The sequence below is a fragment of the Gavialis gangeticus genome, unplaced genomic scaffold (genome assembly GCF_001723915.1).
Source record: "Gavialis gangeticus isolate Ggan-Ray unplaced genomic scaffold, GavGan_comp1, whole genome shotgun sequence".
Lineage (NCBI taxonomy): Eukaryota > Metazoa > Chordata > Crocodylia > Gavialidae > Gavialis > Gavialis gangeticus.
The window spans coordinates 101258121-101282330 of record NW_017729025.1 but is presented as its reverse complement, the minus strand read 5'-3'; the positions used below and the strand labels follow the sequence as shown (position 1 = coordinate 101282330).

At 45.7% G+C, this 24210-nt stretch overlaps 1 protein-coding gene across 3 annotated transcripts in view; it reads left to right on the top strand.

Annotated features, from left to right (window-relative positions):
• CD82 (CD82 molecule) overlaps positions 1–24210 on the top strand; it is a 66417-nt gene that overhangs the window by 19710 nt on the left and 22497 nt on the right. The window contains exons 1-5 of one of the 3 annotated variants that reach the window (XM_019519357.1): positions 938–949; positions 6935–6937; positions 11428–11509; positions 20583–20655; positions 23941–24065. In XM_019519357.1, the coding sequence (XP_019374902.1) occupies positions 11447–11509; positions 20583–20655; positions 23941–24065 (261 nt within the window). In that variant the 5' untranslated portion in view covers positions 938–949; positions 6935–6937; positions 11428–11446. Of the gene's footprint in view, positions 1–937; positions 950–5876; positions 5889–6934; positions 6938–11425; positions 11510–20582; positions 20656–23940; positions 24066–24210 lie in introns of those variants that run through there. The other 2 variants (XM_019519358.1, XM_019519356.1) reach the window with 2 other exon arrangements.

Sequence of the window (24210 nt, the reverse complement as noted above, 5' to 3'; positions counted from 1 at the left end):
TAGTCTTGCTGATGCATGGCCTAGCAGCCAGTGAACTTCCTCAGATCCTGCTGCATCTGTTTAGGAGGGACCACTTGATGTTGTAGCCATTGAATAGGGAGCTTCTAATATATTGTTTCTGGAAGCAGGCATATCTTTTGCTCATGGGCCCCAGGCTTCCCGTGCTGACCCAGAATATGGCAGTCTGGCTCTTTTTGTCCTTGAAGCTGGAGTCATGCCCTGTGCTGACTGACACTGAAGTACAGAGCCAGCAATGGGGTGGCTTCCCCCCAGACTAAAGGGTTGCCTCTGCTAAAATCTGTGTTGAAAGGGCCATCTTCTCTTGACAGTACTTGTATTGTTGCTAGATCTTGATATCTCTTCTGTGACAGAAGAAAGCCTAGCAGGTTGGCATGGAAGGAGTAATACTTTTAATCTACTAGAGAATGTAGGTAGACAAATGGTGGGAAGTGTGCCAGGATGCTTGTTCAAAGCAAAACATGAGTTTAGGTGATTAAGGTAAGGGGCCTTGGTCTTGCTCTTCAGCCTAGAGATGGGGCCTTCTAAGCCCAGGTCAGTTCTGGATGAATGAAGAGCAGGGCTCTCCTTTCCTCTTCCAAGGGCTTCCTGAAAGACGTGCTATCGATGTCCTATTTCCAGTCTCCAGTTTGGACTGTACATGGTTTGGGGACTACAGTTTGTGTACTTCAGAGCAGCAGAACGACGCCAACTTTGTGGGACACTTCTTAAATGCCTGAGATCAGAAAGGTTCATGGCCACAAACCTGGGCCATCTTTAGACTTGGTGCAGGGAAATCCCATGAACAAGTCTTTAGTTTCTAAAAAAAGAAAGATGTGTGCATTAGCACTTCTAATGGAAGACTAAGCTGGTGGGGAGAATTTTCTATCAAGCCCCTACTACCCCAGCTTTTTCAGATTTCTAGAGATACCATTGGACATCCTGGGGCAAGGTCCTAATTTGTTAGACACATTTCTGAGAAACTAAAATCTATTAATAGAAGTGATTTCAGTTTCTTCTCTATCATCTGACTACTTCCCTCTTGGGACACTAAGTGCATTTCGTTCTTAATTGGTGTTTAAAAAGAACCTACGAGTGGAAAGTCCTTTTGACACGCTCCTTCCACAGATGGGAGAAGGCATGGCCTACTTCTCGGGGGGGGGGGGTGGGGGGGGGGGGGGTATTTCCCCAGGGGACTAGGAAAGGAGGGTCCCCTTGCTGCTGCCCCCTACCACTGAAAGCCATTCTTAAAATCTGTTACATTAGCAAAAATCTGACCTTTGCATTGGCAAAAAGTCCATAGACTTGTATACTCTCAACTTGCTTCCTTCCTGTCTAGGGACTGCTGGACTTCTAAAATTACTTATTTTGGGGAGGGAGGTAGGGAATTAAATGAGTTTTAGGAAAGATTTCTAGCACATGGAACTTGGTCAGGGTTCAAGTTACACTTTTGACTCTTGTGGCAGGGAGGGGTAGTCTACAAAACAAATTAAACCAGTTCATTGACACTTCCATCTAAGTGAAGGAGCAGTCTGATTTGGAGACCCCCTCAGGTCATGATTTTCAAATCTTACAGGGGGGCTTGTTTCTCTTAGGTGGGGGCTCACCCCTTTCCCCAAGCTCCTCCTTAATTTGCACCCTGAACTTGGTGACCTTTAGATGTCAACCAGTTAATTCCAGCTGAAGGGTCCTCTCAAATAAAGGAGGTCTGGGTACTTGCCCACTAAGTTTTTTTCAATTTACATCTTCACTGACTGCCTGTCTTGCTTGCATGCATGCATGCATACCAGCCCAGCCTCTGGTGTCTTTACTATTCCTTCCATCCAGGAAGAGCACACACCACCTGCAGATGCTTCCTTAGCCTGATCAAGGGGTTTAGAAACCCTTCCTAAGAATTTTCTTCCAACTATTTAATTTGGTCTAATAAAAGATATCAGATTTGCCCAAAGAATGTATACAGTCATGCATTTAGAACGGTTTCTTTTAAACTCTGTATTTAAACCCTTACAGTCGGTCTTGGGAGCCCCAATAGCATCACACCAGTGCATAAAAAAAGTAGAAATTCTACTCCACAGAACTAGGCTTGTAGCTTTTTGTTTATTTCTAGCTACCATAAAAAAAAGTTAGTCCTGGGTGCTGCAGCTGCTTCTGAGGTCCCCTGACACAGGTGGCTTTTATTTCTTGCTGTATGGAAAGATTTTCTGTTGGATAAAAAACCCCGATAGAATGTACAAGGGGAAACGTAAAACTAACTGTAGCGTAGTCAAAGACAAATATAGAAACTGTTGCTTGCCCCTGAGCTTTCCAGCTCTAAGAATCAAAAACATTACTTAGGGTAACACAGCATAGCCTGCACACATGCATGCACTCCACTTTTAACAACGCCAAAAGCAAGAACTATTTTCTTTTTCTTTAATATAGCGTATTGAAACAACCTCTTCTAATGACAGGGGCAAGGATTCTTTTGACTAATTCTTTCTTTCTTCTTAATGCACTTCATTCAAAAGCTTGTCTAAGCCTTTCCTAACTGTGCAGTTGGTCCGCTAAAAGAGATCACCCACAATCCTTGCTGCTTGCATATTTCCTAGACTGTCATGGCTATAACATTATTCCAGTGCTTTTTTTAAGTGAACTTTCTCCTGCAAATTTCTTATGAGGGTTATACTGTATTAGCTTAACATAAGTGTGGTGTTCAGATAATTTTTTTAATTGATTCTTTCCCTCTCGGTGTTCAGTAAGTATGCCTCTAGATTAGTGGCAAAAGTAGGGTGGGAAGAAGGAAAAGAGGACATGGCTTCAGCTATGATCACAATTGTGATAATGCGGCAGCCAGAAGCTGCCCTGCCCTGTATGTGGCTGCTGCCCTGGGTGCCTTTCCAGCTTTATGCCTCTGTGCTGGAGTGCAGAGTTTGCTTTCTTAGTTCCAAAGTCTTCATGGCACAGCTCCATCTACCTTTTTTGATTCTGTGATTTGTTATTAACTTGGTATAATAACCATTGTGAGGCATCCATTTTAGAGAGAAACTGCTTTCGTTTAAAATGCCAGGTGTGCTACTGTTTTTATAAGAACAAGCAAGGGAAACTTTAAGAGTCCTGCCAGCTTTCTTTTAATGCACAGTGTCTTGGATGCTTCTATGCTGTCTACTCAGTTTTAATAACCTGCAATCTTCTCAGTTGCAGGAACCAGTTCTAATTTTCTAGTGTTGCTCCTGAGACAATTACTAGTTAAACTGAACAAGTTGACTTCATTTCAGTATTTTCTCTCAATACCCAGGGTCACAAAGGGGATCTCTGCAGCACTTGTAGGCATATCTCACTAGTTTTCTTTAATTTGGCTAAATTGGGTAACAATAGTGGAGTAACAACAGTGTGGGACAGTGGAAGGTTCACTTGTACAGGTTGCTCAGAAACCTATGCCACTACCTCCTTATTTTTATCCAGGCTACTGCTGGGAACACCTTGCTGCTGCAGTTGTACTACCTGTTTGTACTGTAAATAAGCTCCAAGATGAGGCTAGGAGCTTTTTACTGCATTCTTGTTTTGCTTGGAAGTTCCTTGCCTCTGACAGCTGACTAGGTGCAGTTGCTTAGTAAATAGATCAGTCTTCTCGGCATACACATCACAATTGCTTAAATACCTGTTGGTTTCACTTTCTGGTTGACGGCAATCTACCTCTTACTCTGAACAGAAGTCTTGCCACTGATGATAACAAGGTAACACACCAATCTGTATTCTGTAGTGGCTTTGGCAGGCAGCCAAGTCTGGGGTCAGAGTCAAGAGTGGTGTCTTGAAAATTAAGATGACTGACTTCCTCCTCCAAATTTTCTTGATGGGTTGGGTACTTCAGAAGGGGCATTCTCCATGAGGAAGAGGCTAAAGTTTGTCAAGAAAACTTCCTGCTCCACTTTCATGTTCTGAAGTGTTTTGTTTTAGTTTATGAATTTTTGTTTTGTTTTTTAGGGTTTTTGTGGTGGGGGGAGTTGTTTGGTTGTGGGTTTGTTTTCATTTTTTTTTGGTTTTCAGGGTTTGGGTCTTTTTGGAAAGGCTATTTTGGTGTCATCACAACTGTTTAAGATCTGGCTCAATGGGCATTTGCTCACCTTTTTGGAGGCAGCAAACTATTTCTGGGTATGTTACTTCTGCATTTCCCAGATGCACTCAAGTCATTACCCAACAGTCAGAAACCTTGGACATGGTTGTAAACAGAGTGCACCCTGGCAGGTGTGGCACGTAGTTTGTTTTTCTGCTCACTTGCTAACATGATTGATTTGGTCTCCTTTTTTTATTAGCAAGTGCTGTTAAGTGAAATGGCAACTTCCTGACACTGCCTCATTTGGCCAATTTTGCCCAACGCTGCCACTTCTGCCGCTCTAAAGCAAACAGTCTTACTTCTAATAATGTCCCTGGAAAAAGAGGGTCCCTTTCCTGGGTTACAGGCAGTGTCATGCTGAATTGCTTCCACTGCTGCTTTCTCTCATACATACCGGTGTTGGATTTGCAGTGGACCCAGAACTTGTGGTAGAGGTGACTTCTTTTTTTTTTTTTTTTTTTTTTAAATCATCTCTTAGACCAACTAGATATCTGCAAAAACACTCTTTTATTTGTAAGCTTTTCAGCATGCTTATCCTTCCTCAGGCATAGGAGAATGCAAACACTAAAATTTCTCCTAGGTGGGAATAAATTCATATTTGCAATGGGAAGTTTTTAAAGCAGAGTTTGAGTGAACCCCAGACTTAGTTTCTTATGGAACTATAGCCTAGGCTAAGATTTGGGTGTTTTGCATTTTAAGGCAGTTTGTGGGACTAAAGTGAGCACTTACTTCTGAGGTGTGACTTACTGCTTCTTAAAAGTGTTTAGAGCCTCTGTGGATGCCTAATGCAATACACATCCATGTTAAAGGTCTTGTATGGATGAGAATGAAGAACTAGGAGCTTATTTCCTATCTTGGTCTGCTGTCTTTCATGCAGTTTGGAGGGCATGAGCAGAACTGTAAGGCCTGTCATATAGAAGGGAATCTAGAGTTGGGATTGCTCCAATAAGAACGCCCTTCTCTTCCTCTATGATGCCACGGTTACTGACAACTGCTTGATTAATCCTGGATTAAAACTCTGAGAAGATGGCAAAAGCATGTCACAGGAAGCTTTAGAGACTTGAAACCAAGACCAGGAATAGCACAGAAGGAAGCAATTCTGTACAGTCTACCAGGACCAGGTACTTTAAAAAGAGAAGTGCTGCCATGTTCTGATTTAGGAAGCCAAGTGAAAGCTACTGTGCTGATTGTATAGGGTCAGTAACCTAATCTGGAGTCTATGGAAGATCTGCCTATCTGGTAGCACTGGATCAGACTGGACTCCTCATTCAGTGAGCCTGGTGTAGGCACCAGCACCATGGGCATAAGTTATAGCAGATGTCACTTTCTGACTGCCAGATGGGCTAGCCCTCCCTGTCTGACTAACTTTTGTACTATTTTTGATTTCTCCCTGTTCTGGTGGGAGACCATGCCTTCCACAATCTAGATTAAGATACTTTGTGTGAGAGATCTTTTTAAATTCTGAATCTGTGGCCTTTAGTGGGATCAGCTGGGACAAACCCATTAACATTCATGCAGAGCTACATGCTGTTACTTTTAGTTGCCCTACAGTGATTCCCCTCCAAATAGCATGGGCACTGAGATGTTTCAGTCTTGCTGGCCATGAAGAAATTTCTGGACTGGAGATGGGTCTGCCTGTCGGGGATTGAGTTCTGCTACGAGAGCTGTGGTGCAAGTGTACTTGAATCGGCCCAATGTTACAATCCATGCTTTTAATGAGCAGCAAATTCACTAGGTTTCTAGAGTGTGACTACATGAATGGTTGGAGCCCTTTCAGAAGGCTTTGTCAGGGCAGCAACAGGTATATCTTTAATTTTAGTACTTGTTTAGCTGGGGTTAAAAATTGGAGCTGATTTTGCTGCACTTGAATTGTTTTCACTTGCTCCAGTTTGTGTGGAATATACTAGCTGCTGCCCCATTGAACCCTATCCCTTCTGGAAAGGGCTCCAAGTGTTTTGTGCGTGTCCTAACTTTCTGCAATTTTTTTTAAATACCCCAGGAGATGCTTGGAGGGGTGGAAGACTAAAAGCATCTGCTCCAAGCAAGAATGATAATTTGGAACCTCTTATTTTAAAAGAAAAAGACAGTTGGTAGCCACTCCCTTCTCTTGCCCTGTGTCCCTGCTGTTCAGCATGGATAAGAGGTGTGGACTCTGCCCTCAGCCTCTCTCACCCCTCAGTTACTCATGGTTACACAGCTGCATAAAAGGCAACATTAGCTACGACAAATTAGAAGTTTGCTATTGCCACCTTTTTGCCTGCCTTTCTCCAGCCAGCATTGTAGGCACAGGAAAGCAGGCTAGATTCTCATTATGAATGAAGTACAGCAAGATGTCATGGCTGCCTTCTCACCTTAATGTAACTGAGGGGTGGTTTTCTGGTTCTGCTGCCCCTTGTTTGTGTACTCTAGCTATTTGGTTTTACAGCCTTAAAGCAGGAACACTACCAGTCTTTTGGGTCTTCCAGTACGATCACCAACATTTTGCACCCCTGAGCCTGGATGTGGGTTGAATGGGGGAACAGAGGAAATAACTGTTACTACTTGGCCTATGCAGACTGCTGCTTTGCCCTCAATGTAGGGAAAGGAACCAGGCTGTGGGAACCCAAAGGTGCTAGATCTGCAGTCTCCCTAGCCTCAGGATTTACCTGAGGTTAGTCTGTGAACTATGGCCACGTGACTTAAGGGAGGGAACTGGATATTCTTATGGACAGATAAGTGATGTCTGTCATCTTCCCAGCAAACTGGATTAACTTAATTGGTGCTGCTTCTGGATTCCAGTATTGCTAGCATTCACAAGTCTTGTGTCTGTAAGGACTCCATGAGGTGGGGCCAGGAGTCATTAAGGAGAAGGTGGGAAACTACCCTCCTTATTAATTAGTAAAAATAAATTGCTAACCCCCACACTTCAGGCTTCCTTTCCACCATTGCTTCAGTGAACCTTAAAAGTTCAGAAACCAAAATGCATTGATCAAAAGCTGTGGTGTGTATTCTCTCTTGTTTGTTTGAGGTTGGCAGGAGGGGAGGCTATTGTGAAGCCAGTTTAGGGGGAAAGTCTGTACAAGCAGAAACCAGTGTTTTTTGTTGCACTCTGAGGCCAATTTTTTTCCCCAAGGCTGCCTCTCCTGCCAGCACCTGTTCTGGGTCAGAAAACTGCTTTTTGAAGAGTTGCTTTTTATTAGCGTGAGAGGAAGATTGGAATTTTTGGTGGCTTTTCCCCAGAGAAACACCTTGGAACTTGACTCATTATCTGTGAATGTGCTACACTGCTGAGATAAGAGGAGGAAGTGCCTAATAAGATTGGAGAACTCGTGTGTTACAGAATTTTAGATAAATGTTTGGCTATGGCTGTGGGCTTGGTATGGTTTAAAAAGCAACTCTAGGAGTGGGAGAGCCTCAAACAAGGGCCTACTTAAGGGTGCGCCAATAGAGATTTCTAGAGCTGATACCGATGGCTGATTTTTAAGGAGGCATATCTGCTGATACTGATCCTACTTCTGATACTAGCCTGGCAGTGTGAAAAGTAGTGTCTAGCTGGTAACTCTGATGGAAAGGATGGTGGGGGGCGCAGATTGGGGCCCCTGTGGTGGGGGAAGGAGTGGGGCAGGTGCTGCCCAACTGGGGCAGGGTGCAGGACACAGCTACAAGTGGCTTGTCTGGAGGGTGCAGGGAGTGGGGGTGGCTGTCACTGCTGCATGCACCCTGGGAAGGCATGGTGTGGGTAGGGGCAGGCATGTGCCCCCTGGATCTGCAGTGAGCTGCTGCTGGGCTGGGGCTGTGCTGGGGTCTTCCCAGTGGGGGTTGGGCCAGGCTGTGCTCAGGGTGGGTGGCAGTGGTGTTGGGAGGGAGGTTATGGGGGGGCTGTACCCCCAAACCCCTCACAGCACTGCTGCTACCTGCTCTGAGCACAATCCAGCCCATGCTAGAAAGAGCCTGGCACAGCCCCTGGCCCCAGCCTGTCCTGTGCAGATCTCGGGGCATGGCCTCCCAGGGAGCAGCGGCGGGAGCTGCTGGACAAGCGGTTCTCAGATGAGGGGCATGCAGTGGTGGCAGCTGCACCCCTGGGTGAGCCATGGCTCCATCCCACACTTACCCTGCCCCAGCTGGGCAGGGCTTGCCCCAGCCCCACTCCCTCCCTCACTAGGAGGGCCTTATTGCTCAAACCTGTGCCTCTTTAGGGGTTTGCCTACAGTACTCTTCTCAACTCCTTGGTAGTACTTGCATATACGTTAGTGCCTACAACATATAAGGCTCTCCTGAGCACTAGGACTGGCTAAATGGCCATGTGAATACCTAATGCCAACATCAGGAATACTGCAGGTTATCCACTGAATTTTAAAGAGCAAGGTGAATGGCTTCTGGAGAGAGTGACTACTTGGGACAAAACCTTGTTAGTGTAGTTCACAGCACCTTGTAGCTGATATCTTTTTAGCTAGCTAAACTGTCTCTTATCTCTAATGTACAGAGCTTCAGTGCATCTGGGGAGCTGGCTGCTTGACAGCTCCAATGAGATGGACTTCTTGTGCAAGAGTGCATGTGGTTCACTTGTTGGGTTTGTAGCAATCATGTTGTACTCATGGTAATGTCATGGGCTAAAAGTCTAGGAAACATCTCACAGTCTTCCTCTTAGACTGTAATCCCTGTTGCAACAAGAGTGTCCTTGACCTCTGCCAGGCTAAATGAGCCCTAGAGATGAACTCCCTCAGAGGTGGCTAGAGGTCTGTGTGAATGACACTTGTTTTGTTGTTTTTTGGGACTTGTTTTTCTTGCATGCTAGACTGTCCCAGTTCTGGGGGGTGGGTAAGGAAAACTAGTCTCCAGAGTTATAAATTGAGAACAATGTGTTCTGTTGACTTGACCTAGATAGTCAGGCTTCTGGTGGGAGCAGGGAAATTACTCTAAAGCAGTCAAGGCTTATATGCAAACAAGTAGTCTGGAGCAAAACTTGCTAGTGTTTTCCCAAAGGTAGAGCAAGCCTATGTTGGTAATGAGATGTGCAGTGTCTACAGACATGGCAAATTAGAGCCCAGTGCCTGGTGACTTCTGAGAGACTGGAAATGAGGTTATTGTATATCACAGAATCTGGGAGGGATGTGCACACAATTAGCACTGTGTGGGGACTTGAGAAATTCTTGGCTGCCACAGATATGCCTGTATGTGCTCGGGGCAAGTTTATCTTAATTGTCACGTCACAGTTCTACATCTATAAAATAGGAAGATCTCCCTATCTCATGGGGTCTTGTGATCAAACATTAATGTTTGAACTGCCCATATCTCGTAGTGGCATAAGGCCTGCATGTGGCTTGTACCAGCCAGATTGCACTTGCTTCAGGTTGTTAGTTAGCTTTTATCCAGCTACACATGTGAGTTGATCAAAACCATGTCTCTGCCACAATTTGCTGATGGCCAGTCTGGGTTGTATGCGGAAGAGGTTAAAATAGTTCAAATACAGCAAACCTGCTCCAACTTTAATTCCAGCTGAACAAATACTAAAATTAAGATGTACCTGCTGGCACCCTGACAAAACCTTCCCCTTCTGAAAGGGCTCTGACCATTTGTGTGTTCACACTATGGAATCCTATACAATATCTACTTTTAACACCAGAGTAAGGACCCATCAGTGGGCAGAAGACCAAACCTAGTCTAATATCTTGAAACAGGTACAAGTTTGCTAGCTTCAACAAGAGCTCAAAAGAGACAGAATGGACTGTGAACTCCAGGAATGACTATTGATGGCAAAAGCCAGCTGGAGTATAATCTGTATTCCAGTTTGGCTCCAGATTTAACCTAAGCATTTAATAGGATTAAAGAGAAGCCTTGGACTGAAACAGAAGAACCTGCTAGGTTCCAGTGATCCTTGCTGCATACATCCCATGTGCTGTAAATCTCTGAGCTTTCTGTAGGTCTTGGGGAGGGTGAGTGCTTGCTGGCTGCTCACTGACTCAAGAGGGAAGTACTGAAGTCTCCTTTTACAGTGTCCCTCCCCTTTAAGAGTTTGGGTTAATATCAGCCAATTGCCAGCGCTACAAAGTATTTTGAGAAGCTGCCAGCTTCCTGTGAAATCTGGGGGACTGGAAGATTGTAGTTCTATCAAAAGAGGAAAAAGCTGAAATATAAGATTGTTTCTGAAATCTGTCACTTAGCCAAGCTGTATTTCTTTAGGAGGAAACTGACTTGAACCCTGAACTAGTTTTGTTGGTTTCTTCTGAATTCCTTTTACTTGGTTTCAGTCATTTTGATACCTGTAGTACCCAGAACCACTTGCCAAATAAAGCCTTTTTTTTTCCCCACAATGTCTGATGGTTATACAGTCCCAAATAGCACCTCACTGCTGTCTCTTCTAGAACACTGCCCATGTAGGAATGTTAATTGAACAGAAAGCTAATTCACATGGTGAATCTGCATTGGTGTGAGGCAGAGCATTGTAGCTCTGAAATGATTTCACCTGCAGGCCAAGCCAGATATTAAGTGAATCATGCTGCCTAAGAGATTTTAAATCAAATCTAGGGAACAATTTATTGTCATGTTCTCTCTGGAATGCATTTGCAGATGCAAGTCCTAAAATCTCTTGCACTCCCTGTCTTTTTTGCTTGGCCTGAATCATTACACTGGTGCAGGTGTTGGAGCCTGCACTACTATCTGTGTCTTCATATCCTAGCATTTCCACTTTTACATTGGGCGGGGGGGGGGAAGGCTGGCTATAAGTTTTTAACAAGTCTCTACTTGCTACCTACTTGTCGTAAGTAACTGACCTGCACAGCATAATCACAGAACTACAGCTCCTCTGGATGACTACTTTGGAAGAGTGTCAAATGAACCCAGCTTCTAAACTAACTTCTCAGCCCCACAGGCTATGGGTTCTGCATCCTTTTTCTAACGCTCTTTAGGCCTGTTGGAAGAGTATTCTAGGGAACCGAGGAGGTCAAATGGGCCCACATGAAGAAAAAGATGGAGAAACTTCTCTCGAAACTCACCTTGTTCCCTGGCAGAGGAAGTGTTAGCTGCCTAATTTAAATATAAAAAGTAAATGGAAATTGAGAGGCTTTTGTCTGGTTAAATCTCTCCTGTGCCTGAAGTTGCACTGCAACTGGTTTAGGCCCTCTGTCATCCTTCAGGAAACTCTTATCAGAGGTGATACTTTGGGGAGGACCACCAGACTGACCATCAGTGATTCAGAAGTGCGTGAACAGCTCACTAGCTGGCTTAAGCAATGTCCTCCTATAGAGCCGGCTGGTATGTGGCTGTTCCCAGCTGGCAAAAATGAACAGCTATATATGATGCCTCTTTGAAGTGGCCAGGAGACCATATGCTGATGTAATTTGTCTTGTTGCTTTATTTTATAGATCCTGTGAGTGAAAGAAGATGGGGTCAGGCTGTCTGAAAGCTACCAAGTACTTCCTCTTCCTCTTCAACCTCCTCTTCTTTGTAAGTATCCTGTTGATGGGGAAACTGGATTTGGGGGGTGTGCAGAAAGGGTTCTAACATGAAATACCAATTTTTCCCTTTGAAGCCCTGTCCATGTGTCTCTGACCCTAATACTGTAATTCACCTGGGTCTCTTGCCCAACTGCTGCTTTTCCCCAGTCATGTAAGCCCCCACTGACATGTAGGCTAGTGGCTGGGCTGTGCCTACCTGTTCTGGTTCATACAGACTGATCTAACAAGGGGGACTTTCCCCGAGTTTCATCGTCCTCTCCTCAGTGAGCTTGTGCCTCAAAAGCTGGAACCTGATATTTCCTTCCTTTTCCCACTTCTCCTCAGGTAGTCAAATAGATTCTTTTGCTAAATTTCTTACAATATGTAGAAATGAAAGAAGCCTGCTGGGCTCTGCTTTCCAAGCTCAGCCCTGAAGCAGCTTTACTTCAGATCCACAGTACAGGGTGTGAAGCAGTTCTCTGATGCAGCACACTGGAGAACTGGCCCAGATGTTGCAACAGGAACATCTGGATTTGGTTTCCCTTGGTTTGCTGTGCTGGCTCTTTTCTCCCTGCTTCCATCTCAGACCAGAATTCCAGCTAAATGTTGCTAAGGACCAGAGGTCACTAATGTTAAAAGCATGATGGGAGAGATCCTTAAAGCGCCGCAAAGGCTGTAGAGGGAACTGATTGTTTAAGCCTGGCTTAGAAAAGTCCTTTTATGGCCTGCCTGGAACACTTTCCTGTCAACACAGGATCATCTATAACAGCCTATTGGTTCTCAGCAACCTCAGGATTTTATTACACCTATACTTTCCCAGAAAGGGACAAGGTGATATATCCCTTTGAGTAATATTTTTTGTATACTGTAACCTAGGGGTTGGCAACATTTTTGACCAGAGGTGATGAAAACACTGCAACCCTGACCCATGGCTCAACTTGGCATGCCAGGGGCAGGATGGTGGGGGAGCCATAAGGGGCACCAATCCTCATTGGTGGTGGTGGTTGAACATGCACATCTGGGCAGATGGCAGGGGAGGGGCAAGAGTTATGTTGCCTTGGCCCCTTTCCCACCCTGTGTCCCAAGAAGTGCATACACTTATTGCTGGCACAAAGCCAGTGCTAGGGCTCTGGAGCCCAGTGCAGCTGTTTCCAGCCTGCCTGCTGCAGCTGCCCAAAGCTCGGGTTGGCTGTGACAGGCAGCTGGGAGATGGCAAACAGCTGCACTGGACTCTAGAGCCCTGGCTGGGCTCTGGCAGCTGTACGTGCACCCCAGGCAGACAGCTGGGAGGGACCTGAGGCAGCACGACCCTGGCCCACCATCCACTTGGAGACTTGTTTGCAGCCATGAAACTTGGGGTCCAGAGCACCATGCAGCTGTATACACCCTCCCAGGTGCTTGCTACAGCTAGGCCAGGCTCTGGGCAGGCTGCAGATAGCTGCACAAGGGTCTGGAGCACCATTGCTATTTCTGTGGCAGCTGCATGCACATCTGTGTAGGAAAAGAGGGGAGAGGCTGGCATTGTGCTGCCCCTCCCCTGCATTCAGACCTCTTCCCCCACCATCTGCCTGGGGATGGACATGCAGCTGTTGCCATGGCCACAGAGCCAAGCTGGGGAAATGTAGTGCAGCTGTTTGCAGCCTCCCAGCTGCAGCTGGCCTGGGCTGTGGGCACTTGCTGCTCCCCAGGACACTTGGGCTGCTTGTAGCAGGGCTTGAAGCCTCCCCAGCTGCCTGTTGCAAGCAGCTTGGGCTCTGTGGCTGGTGACAGCTGCCCAGAGCCCTGGCTGGCTATGATGTGCCAAGTAAAATGGCCTCGCAACCCATGCTCTGGCACATGGGCTGGGGGTTGTTGACCATTGCCTTAACATCTAGGGGAGCTGAGAGGCCTGAGAGAATGGGGAGAGACCCTAATGGTTAGAGGACCAGGCCTGGTAACCTGCAACTTCTAGTCTGTCCCCATTACTCCAGTTAAGTGAGGGTGGGAACAGCCCACGAATCATAGGACAAAGTGGTGAGAGGCACCATATTTTATAGCTGCAAGGTGGCCACCACCTAGAAACTGGAAGATTTTTGTATGCTCCATATACAAACTCTATCTCCCCTTAACGGAGGGAAATCGGAAGTTGTTCTCTCACCCTACTTTCATGTTTTGGTTTCCATTGTTTCTCTCCTTTTGGAACACAACTAAGGAGCAAGAAGACTGGAGTAATCGAGAGGAGAGGTCTTGTTGCTGAATAGCTTGAACTCCAGGAGCTCTGCATACAATTTGCTGTGATGAGTGTTCACATCAGAAAAAAACTAATCCAACAGGGAAAGGAGAAGAATTTATCCTACAGCATCTTCTAATAGTCTTGCCTTTTAATAACCTCACTTATCCACCTCTCTACAGCAGCTCTAAGTGGAGGATTTCCTATTCTGTACATCATTGCTTCCCTTTTTTTTTTCTTAGTCAAGAAACCAGGCCTTTTTTTTTGAGGTGTCCCAGAGGGAAAACTCTCTGAGCTGTTAGGAGGCAGAGCTGAGCAGCTCCACCAGACTGATCCAAATCTGAGCTAAAAATTTCCCACACTTATACGGAAAGAGCCTGGAAGAATCCATTGGGAAGAGTCTTATGTTGGAACTCTTCAGTGAGGCACACTGGAGCTACAGGCTTCTGGCTTGGCTACAGGTGATGAAAGACAGCTGTTCTTTGGGCAGCTTTGGACATTCCTTCTCAGATAATGTTTACTCGGAACAAGATTTGTATCTGTAGTTGCTTGGCCCCTCTGCAGCAGACAGCTAGGCTGAAGTGCTACATTGGCTCATGGGAATGTTTGTGATGGTGGAACAGGACACTTTGTGCTGACCAAATTGGGGGAGAAATTTTGAAACAGTCTTTCCTATAGTAAACAGGTTTGAATTTGGAGTCCCACCAAAGAGGTTAACCTATCTCTTGAAGTGCCGCCCCTAATTAATCATTGATTCAATCATGTATGATGTGAGATACTGTCACCTAATCTTCTCATTATATTGTAGTGAAGAGGATGCAAAAACTGAATCCAAAGCTGCCATGCCACTCAGGAATTATTCCCCCATAGGGATAGAAGCTTTCAATCTTCTGCTTTGCTCCAAATATTTGCGCTGACTTCTGTCAAAGTTGCTGGCATTGCTGTCTAATGCTTTCAGTACTTGGAGGAGAGCAGTTCCATTGGTGCTTACCATGCCTCTGAGGAAATGCCCAGGATCTGGGGGCTTTCCCTTGGAGTAACTGAAGGGTTGTATAAAGATATTTTTAATGAAGTGCCTACCCCAGTGATACAGAAGCACTCTATAGATTTCCTTATTGGTTGGTGGGAGGGGATGCAGGGGGAAAGGGACAACACACAGCTGCCCTATCCAGAGCCTTGCATTGCATTGCTACTGCTGGGGAATTTTGTGTTAGCATGCAGCCCCAAAAAATTTTTTTTTTCTCTCAAATTTGAGTGTGAGTGACTGGTGCCTGCCCCTGAGCCCAGGGTGAGACGGGTAAGTGCTTGGTTGGAATTGTTCCAGCTGAGAGGTGTGTGGATTTTTTTTTTTTTTAGGGCTGTTCTTTCCACATACTAGCACTGATGACAAACTATCATATCAACAAAGAAGCGTAACACTTATGTGGGTAGGACATCTCATGGCCCTGTGATTTAACATTTTGTCTTACAGGTCTGGACTGGAAGGAACCAATGTTACTTTTTTTTTTTTAGTCTGGCATGTTTTTGGCCTGCTCCATCCTGGAATTTTTCCCTGTCAAGTCCTGGGCATTACTAGCTTGCTTTTGTGTACCATCTGCACACTCTCTAATTGGCAGTGGGGCTTGCTGTTCTTGAGATCCCTGTATTGGGTAACTAAAAATGGTCAGATTTTAATCAAAGTTAAGTTTAAACTGGGTAGCAAAGGTGTGGGATGGGGATGGGGACACAGGGCAGTTGGCAATGCTCACTGAACAGCAAAAACTTGGACAATGTGTGAGCATGGACTTTTAAACTGACATGGTCATAACACTTGTTCCTTTTAAATCCAGGCTGGTAGGACAAGATATTTATATAGAGTCATGACATGTAATTTGCATGTGGGCAAGACCATTAGTAGGTATGGGAGTTTGCTGTCAGTGCTGGTCTGTCTTGCATGCTGGTAGATTGCCTCAAGCTTTGGATTGGGCAGCTATCCAGTTAAATGAGCAGCTATCCTGGATTTAGCTACACATAATAAACTCTTGCTACTGTGCCTGGCCACCTAAGTAGCCTGTTAACAAGTGGTTACCTGGGGTGGATGTGAATAAATGCCACCTATTTTAAGTTTAAAAATTAAACTTGTGTAGCTTAAGCAGGTGGAATTCTACTAGTAATTCTACTGGGGGTAAGCTTCTGCCACATTGGATGAAGTCATCCTATTCTGAAAGCTTGCATAGTCTTAGAAGTATGAGAGATGAAGTCAAAGTGTAATATTTGTCCAGACCCTATTTCTCTGCTCCCAGAACCAAAACTTCTAACTTCTGGTGTCCCTGCACTGGCTAAAATGGGTTCTTGAGTCCATTTAAGAGCTGGTAGACTTAAACCAGTGAGTCTAAACTTCTTGGCAGGCATGCCACAAATTAAGACCTGCATCTTCCTGGGCTTAAGTGCCATGTGCAGGTTGAACACCCCTGGATTAAACATTAGGGGCCACCTACTACCATTTTTTGGATATGGCTTGGTTACAAAAGCCCCTAACTAGGTTAGGGGGAGGGAATGAAACCTGAGCCAAGGAAAATAGTTTTGGAGAGACCAGTAATGTGTCTAGTTCTAGGGAAAGGTTTATCTAAATACAAAAGAAAATTGCTTATGCACCCCTCCATCCACTTAAAGGAGACAAATCTTGAGATGTTTCTGAAGCCAAGGTGGAAGAGAGGGGATGGTGTGGTGCAATGAGAGAACGAACTAGGTCCATGGTATGTGCTATTTGGGACTGGTGAATATTTTTCTTAAAGAAAAACCACCTACGTCAGCAATCCTAATCTTTAAACTAAACCCTTCTGAGCAGGTGGCTGCTGCTTCTCTTCAGGGTCCAGGGTTAAATTGCTTTTCCAATGTGCTTGAATTATTATTTTAGGATGAGGACCTACAGCCCAGTTTAAATGGGTGGACTAGCCACATTGCAGGCCCAGAACTTCAATCTTTATTAGAAGCCTCTGCTAGATAATTAATGAGGGACTAGCCCATCTGTTTGTTTTTTATTGGAAGAGCATGTCTGATGCAACTGGAACTATGTTGGAGGATGAAGGAAAACATAGTCCACAGCACTAGGCAGCTTCCTGCTGTACTTTCCTCTAGTGTTTGTATAAAGTGGTACAGAAAATTACCCAGGATAAAACCCACCCTTCTACTCTTTCCCTATTGGGCAGAATTTTGAGCCTAAATAACCTGGCTACAGAACATGGCTGTTCCTGGATAGCATTGAGCTGAGCCCTGTAACTATCACTCTTGAGGAAGGAAGTAGAGGTTGAGGCCTGACACTGGGCTATCTTCCACTGGGTATGGCTCTGTTACTTAACTAAGCTTTTTGGTTCTGGGTGATGAGCAGGGCTTTAGCTCTGTTGCTGTAGTTGGGAAGGACAGGCCAAAAGTTATTGCAGCATAAGGGACTCTGTGAAAGCTGCTGCTGGTCCCTTCTTCAGCCCAATGCCTCTGGTCTGCTAATCTGTTGAGATGTGTTCTGCTGACTTAGCCTCCAGGGCCAAAACAAGTCACAGTCAGACCATGCTGGATTCCTGTCTCCTATATGTTGGAAGTGCGGAGAGGAGGGGAGAGCCCAGGAAGGGAGATGGGGAAGGAATGTGAAGCTTAGTGCTTGCTTTTCTTATTTATCTAACTCCAGTTCCTGTTGCAGGAACTGGACTCTTCCTGCCCCCTCTCTTCCCACCTCAGAAAGATGCCAATCTGAACCCAAGGCATCTAGAAGGGGTTGCTCCATTAGCTATACCAGTTACTTCCCCATCAGAGTGCCACAGCACCCTGGGGTGCCCTGAGATCCTTTCAAGTGTGCCATGAGATGCAAACCTAGCAGTGCTAACATTGTGGGGCAAGCATGATTTGCAAGGTAAATACAGAGATTTCACATAGAAATACCACAGCTATGGATTTCTGAGCTCTTTGCAAAAGAGCCAGCTTTATTTTTCTATAGTAAAAAAAAAAAGTGAAAACTAGAGCTGGAACCATCTGAGGGGCACCTCAAGTTTCTCCAGGAATGCCTCAATCTAAAAAAGATTGAGAACTGCTAAGCTATACTGATCCAGTTGGTCTAAAACAGGGGTTTCAAACATACAGCTTGGGGTTATATCTGGTCACTGAGCCATTTTCATCTGGCCTCCAGGGCTCCCAGAGTGCCAGGGGCAGGGCCTACCACCGGATTCCTAGGTACAGAGCCCTAGCTATTGCACATAGCAGGGGTAGGGAGTGGAGGACAAGTGATGTCTGTCTGTGTTTGACCCTTGCACTGACTCATTCCACCACAGGATCTGGCCTGGGGGCACAGGTGAGTTTGGCCCTGTGGCCTTTTCCACAAGGGGTGTCACTACTGCCATCACCACAGAACATCTGCCTGTGTTGTCTTCTCCCCTCCTCAGTGCTTTCTAGCAGATCCTGGAAAACATAAGCTGCAGATGAGAGAAAAGGGGAAAGTGTCCAGAGGCCTTGGAGGGCCCTGGTGCCTTATACCAGATGGCTTCCCAGGAACTGTACTCCACATGAGCTCGGCCTTTTGTCAGCAACAGCAGAACTTGAATGACACCTTGGGGTCAGTGCTTCAAAGAGATGTCACATGCAGCTAGAATCACTTGTTTTGTTCAAGATGAACATTTTTATAAACCCATGGGTTAAGCATGAGGCAGTCTCTCAAACTGTAAATTCAGCAGTTCCTGGGAATATAGTTAGAGCAGCTTTAGGAAACCCCAGCTGTTGCATGTCCTAGCAAACTTCCAGGCTTGCTCTGTTCTCCCAGCCCTGCTGTGGGATAGTGCCGCAGGCTGGAATCCCTTGGAAGGAGGACTTTTTCCCAGGGCATCTTAGCCTGGGCCTGGTTCAGCCCAGTCTTGTTGGATCAGGGTGGGAACTGATGCCCCTTAGGGTGAGAAGCTGTTGTTAGCTTCCCACTGCTATTAAGAAGCAGGCACAAGGGTGAGTGAGGGGCATGAACTTTGGCAGTGATTTCTGAACAGTCCATCTTCTTCCCCCAGAGACTTGTCTCCAGCACAGAGCCATGTGCTGTGGGATGGGCAAGAAAAAGATATACAAACAGAAGAATAGATTGCACAGTTCTAAGTTACTACTGCATCTTTTGCTCAATGAATGCCTGGTCTGAGTAGAGGTGCTATTTGGTTTGCAGACGTGAGAAGGATTGAAAGTTTCAAAATGTGTGTAATGGGGGAGCGGACCACCGTATCTGCCCCTAGCCCTGCTCTCAATCCTCCAAACTTCCTGTTTCCTGTCTAGCACTAATCTTGATCCTGTTCTTCTGCTTCCAGAGCCAAAGCTAGGTTTGTGGGGTGGGGGGAATCAACCAGGACACTGCAAGGGCACTCAAGTTGCAAGATGCAGTCACCCTGGCTCTCATGGGCTCCAGGACTCTTCATGCCAGCCTTGCTACTGCCATTGCCACTGTGGTCACTTCTAGACTCTGCTTCCAGCATGTCCTCAAGACAAAGGGTGGGCAGGAGGGAGGAAGCTTTATTGTTTTTGTTTTTTTTTCCCAACAAAAGTTCTCGCTCGTCCTGAAGTTTCCTAGTGGACACTAAGAAGCTACTGCAACCGCATGGGCATATTTTGCTTGTATTTTCTGCTGCACACACTTATTCTTAAGCTTTTACCATATGATATCGTAAGTGCTTTTTTGTTTTACTTTATTATGCATTACTTTTAATTTTTATGTAGTGACACTCTGCACGTGAGCTGCACTAGGCACTGAAATGTCTAGCTATGGTTCTGCATACAGGTATGCGAGAGAGTTTAACTACTTAATTCAGTGCCAGGCTTAGAACCACAGGAATGAAAACATAGCTACAGTGTTCTGGTATCTTGCAATGGGGACCCTCCAAGGGAACAGCAGTTAAGGATACGTGATGATCATGTTTATTAGTCTGTCCTGTAAACACAATATATCAAATGTCAGAAGGCCTGGCTGCCATGAGGTCTCATAACATGCCCTGCCAGAACATCTACCTCCAAGTTGTTGCCTAATGGAGGAGGAAGTTCATAGAGCACACAGGAGGCCTCCAAAACTTTAAACCAGAAAGACCACTGAAAACAGTACAACTAAAACCTCCTTGAACTAGTAACAGGCCTCTCTCTTTCCCCTGCTTCCCTGCACCTCCCACCCACCCTTCTGCCACCCCCACTTGTACCCCTCCTGGGTTTTTTGTCATAACCTGAAGGAACTAATCCTTAGGGACAGTGACTAACAAATCAAGTCCAGCTACCTAGCTGAAAGCAGGCACTCAGTTCATCCTGCTGGGAATTGCAGCAGCAAGGCAGGCTGGGCAGTGGCATTCAGGCAGCTGTTGGAGCAACGCATCCTGCCATACAGGAAGTAGTCTGTGGGTCCCATGCCTAGCTGAGACTTTAAAGCAGAGCAAGTGGGGGCATAGGATGGGGAGAAAGGGAGCTGGGTTCTATGCGTGCGGGCCACTGAGTGGCAGCACCTACCTTCCCACCTGTCCCCTGCATGGGATCTTGCTGCCATCCATTTGCTTTTGCATGCCCAGTGTATGGCTGCCACTGCTTTTGCTATTGTATTGCCTGTATGACATGCACCCTCTTTGTTCAGTTTATGTGCAGTGTTTTGGACTGCAGCAGTCCAGAAGCCCAAGATGCAAGACTTTTCATAAAAGGGAAACTTGTCTGGATGTCATAGTCATCCTCTTGCACAGCGGCATGTACAACTAAAGCACTATGAAGAAATTCCAAACAGCAGGTGCTCTGACTCCTGTACAGCTGGTGGATGCTTTCTATATCTCTTCCCAGGAAAGAAGTGTAGGAACCATGGGATAATGGTGTTATCCTTGGGCTAGTAACTTTTTTCTTTTTGATCTTTCAGATCCTGGGCGCTGTGATCCTGGGCTTTGGAATATGGATCTTGTTTGACAAACTCACTTTCATATCAGCTTTGAGTAAGGCCATTTTCCTCCCTCCTGTGCTGTATGAGAGACCCGGTCCTCTGACTTAGCTCCTTCAAATACAAAAGCATGGTGGGGAGAGATGATATAGCAGCACAGCCAAAGAGTGTTGTTTTATATAGAGACCAGCTTCTGGTTGGGCTGGTAGAACTACAGTAGTGAATAGATTTTTCTCTAATCTGGTTAATGATCAGTTCCAGTCAAATGCTCTTAAAAGTCCTCCTATAAATAGGGACTACTTCTAAGAGTCCAAATCTCTCTCCTTCATCCAACTAAGCAGTTGCATACAAACACTCTTACCTGCCAAGTCCCTAGTTTGCAGCTCGAAGGACACTGAAAATACTTAAACCTGCATACATCCAAGAAGACAGTTTGTCTGAACTGAATCAGCAGTGAATGTCTATCTTAGATGGATAGCAAGTGGCTGCTACCCTGTCTTCCTCTGAGTGAAGACTGGTAGCTGTCCCACTGCTTCCTTCTCACCTTCCTTGCAGGTGGCTTTGCCTGCCTTGTGGTGATTATCTGGATAATATGGAAGAGGAACCTGCAATAGAACAACCCCAGAATGACAGTGCTTACACTTCTTTAACCCAGGGTTTACAGGAAGGAGAAGCACCACAAGGTTAAAGCAATGAGGGTGTGAAGAAACCCCTCAGCTGCATAGACAAAGGGATACATAAGAGCCCTGGCAGTAAGCTGTGATACAGTAGGGCAGGGGTGGGTGAAATGCAGTCCACAAGCTGGATGCGGCCTGCCAAACCATTCTACCTGGCCCACAGGGCCCCTAAAACATTTAGAAAATTAATACTTATCTTGCCCTGGCTGCCTATCGTGCAGCCCTCGATAGCTTGCCAAAACTCAGTAAGTGGCTCTCCACCTGAAATAATTGCCTGCCCCTGCAATAGGGGATGCTAGGACCACTATTTTATACAGCAGCTGGATATTGCAGGGTGTAGGGTTTCGCTGTCCTTTGCTTCACTAAGGAATTGGCATCTCAGGAAGGGGTTGAGGGGGAAGTATGTGTGGCTTTTCTGGGTTTTTTTCCCATTTTTACCCATAATCTCTCTGCTGACTGTGCAAATGGGACTCTTGGCTGCTTTCCTTGGGGTTTCTGGACTAAGCCCATTTGCTGCCTTTTCCCGTGCCCTCCTCCCTCCCCCCCTTCCCCTCCTTTCTCTTGCTTCTCTCCTCCCCTCTGCTTTAGTAACCCTCATAGTCTGGGAGGGAGCTCTGCACAATCGGGCATTCCAGCGTACTGCCAAAGGGGCCTGTGTCTCTGTACTCGTTTGGCTGCCTGCCCAGAACTGGGGAAAACATGGAGCAGGAGAACAGAAAACAGGAGTCTTCTGCCAGTACAGCCCTCTGCAAAGAGTCGAGATGTGCTGCAGATGAGGAGCGTGAACACAGCTTTTCTTTCTCTTTTTAAACCTTTGGCTTTGGGGTTGGAAACTTACTGATGGGTCTTTTTGTGTGTTTTGTTTTTTGTTTGTTTTTTTTAAATCATGTGGAATTTAAGAAAATGCCTTTTTAGCAGTGTGGGGAAGGAAACTACAAGCATTTGAAAGTCCCAACCATTGTCTGCCTGACTACAGGGAATTGTATAAAAGGCTTCAAATAAGAGTTGCTTCCCTTAAAGTGCTTCTCTCCCATTAGTGAATGTTTTTTTGTTTTGTTTTTTTTTAAAGCTGTGTGGGTTTTGGCTGGCAAGGAAGGGCAGGCCAGGGAAGCTGAGTGTCATCCTGCTCTGCTTCACCAGTGTTTGTTAAAACACTGGTGTGGTAAGGTATCCCAGTCTTTAAACAAGCAGAGCAGAAAGAGCTGGCTCAGGCTAGCTTAGCCCTGATCATTAGCCATTTTCCGCCCCCCCCCAGCATCCCGAAGTGGTGGTTGCATGGTAGGGAGGCTGAAGAAGGGGAAACAAGTCGGCTTGGGGAAACTGACCACCAGACTAAGTGTGTCATCCTGGTGAAGTCATACCAGGAGTTTCAGAATACAGGGAAATTCCAGCATTTGTAAAAGTTGTTATTCTATGGCACTGGGGGATTTCTGAAGGGCTGGCTGGTGGAAGAACCAGCTGTTCCTTTCAGGTAGGAGTGCCCATGGTAGCATGCTTGTCCTAGTGCTTGCCTGTCTCACTTCATCACCCAATGACAAGGTGGACAGTCTGCCAGGGATGAGCTAAATGCGAGCTTCTGTTCTGCAGTCAGAACTCTGGGTACAGCTGATCTCTCTTATTACACCAACTAGATATTTGCAAAACAAATCTTTTATCTGCAAGCTTTCAGGCATGCTTCCCCTTCAGGCATAAGAGAATTGAAAGATGATAAAATTTCTCCTAGGTAGAAATGTAAATTCATATTTTTCTTCTGTAATTTCACTTCTGTGACTTTTTCCCACTATCTAATAATTGGGGAAAGTAGGGAAGGGAGTTAACTGAAATGATACCTGAGCACTTCCTTAATTTCCTCTTCTCTTTGATTTTTGAGTATAATTGTCAGGGCTACCTCTATTCCAGTCAAGTATACATTCCTCCGACAGTTATGGCTACTCCTGCCAGGATTAAGTGCAACTTTTTATGTTTTGACATGGAATATACTTTCGTGCACTGCATATGCATGGTCTTGTCAGTTGCCCCATAATGAGCACAGGCTCATCAGCCTGCTGTGGTCAAACTAGACATGTCAGGTAATTTGAATAGCTCCTCCAGCACTAACTGGCTAACATCGAACTTGCAACTCTTTCAGTAGAGGGGTACATTTAGTTGACAGTGTTTGATGGTGTGCTGCTCCTGACTGTAAATTTGATAGGAATAAACAAAGTGAAGGTTTTTAAGGCGTGGATGAGTAGGGGAAAAAGATGAGAAATCATCTTAAGCAATAGCATAACTCCCCTGCTCTAAAAGTTTTCAGATACCAACAACTCTGGTAAAGATCCAGGAATGGTGGGCAGGAAGATTTCTCCTGTAAGTCATAGCCAGGGGTATCAGTGTCTTCTGACTTCCACCCTCCCCACTCCCCATTGCTGGCTAGCCTTTTCCTGTCCATCTGAACTACTTCTGTATCTGAGTTCTAGTTACCTCAGGCTTGAATGGAGGCTTTTAAATGGGTCCTGCAATGCTTGGGAGGTGGTGCTGGTTGGGGAGGGAGCAAAGAAGCTTTTTATCTAGCGTCTCTTAGCCACTCTCTCCCCCTGAGTTTCTCTTTAGTATTAGATGTATTAGCACTTTGAATAGCGCTGACTGAAAATACTTGTGATGGCTGACTTTCTTCCCCCCCCCAGAGACTTCATCAGACTCCTTTAAGATTGGGGCATACATCCTCATTGCTGTTGGGGCTGTTACCATACTGATGGGCTTACTGGGCTGTATTGGAGCTGTCAATGAGATCAGATGTCTTTTGGGTGTGGTAAGTGAATTACTGCTATTGTTATCCACACCTGTGGCTTCTTATATGACTTTCTCCCAGTACTGATGCCTTTTCCCTTCTGCTTGAGTTGCTTAGCCACAGTCCCCAGGCTGCACTGGTGCATGGGATTGTTCTGTCCTAAGTG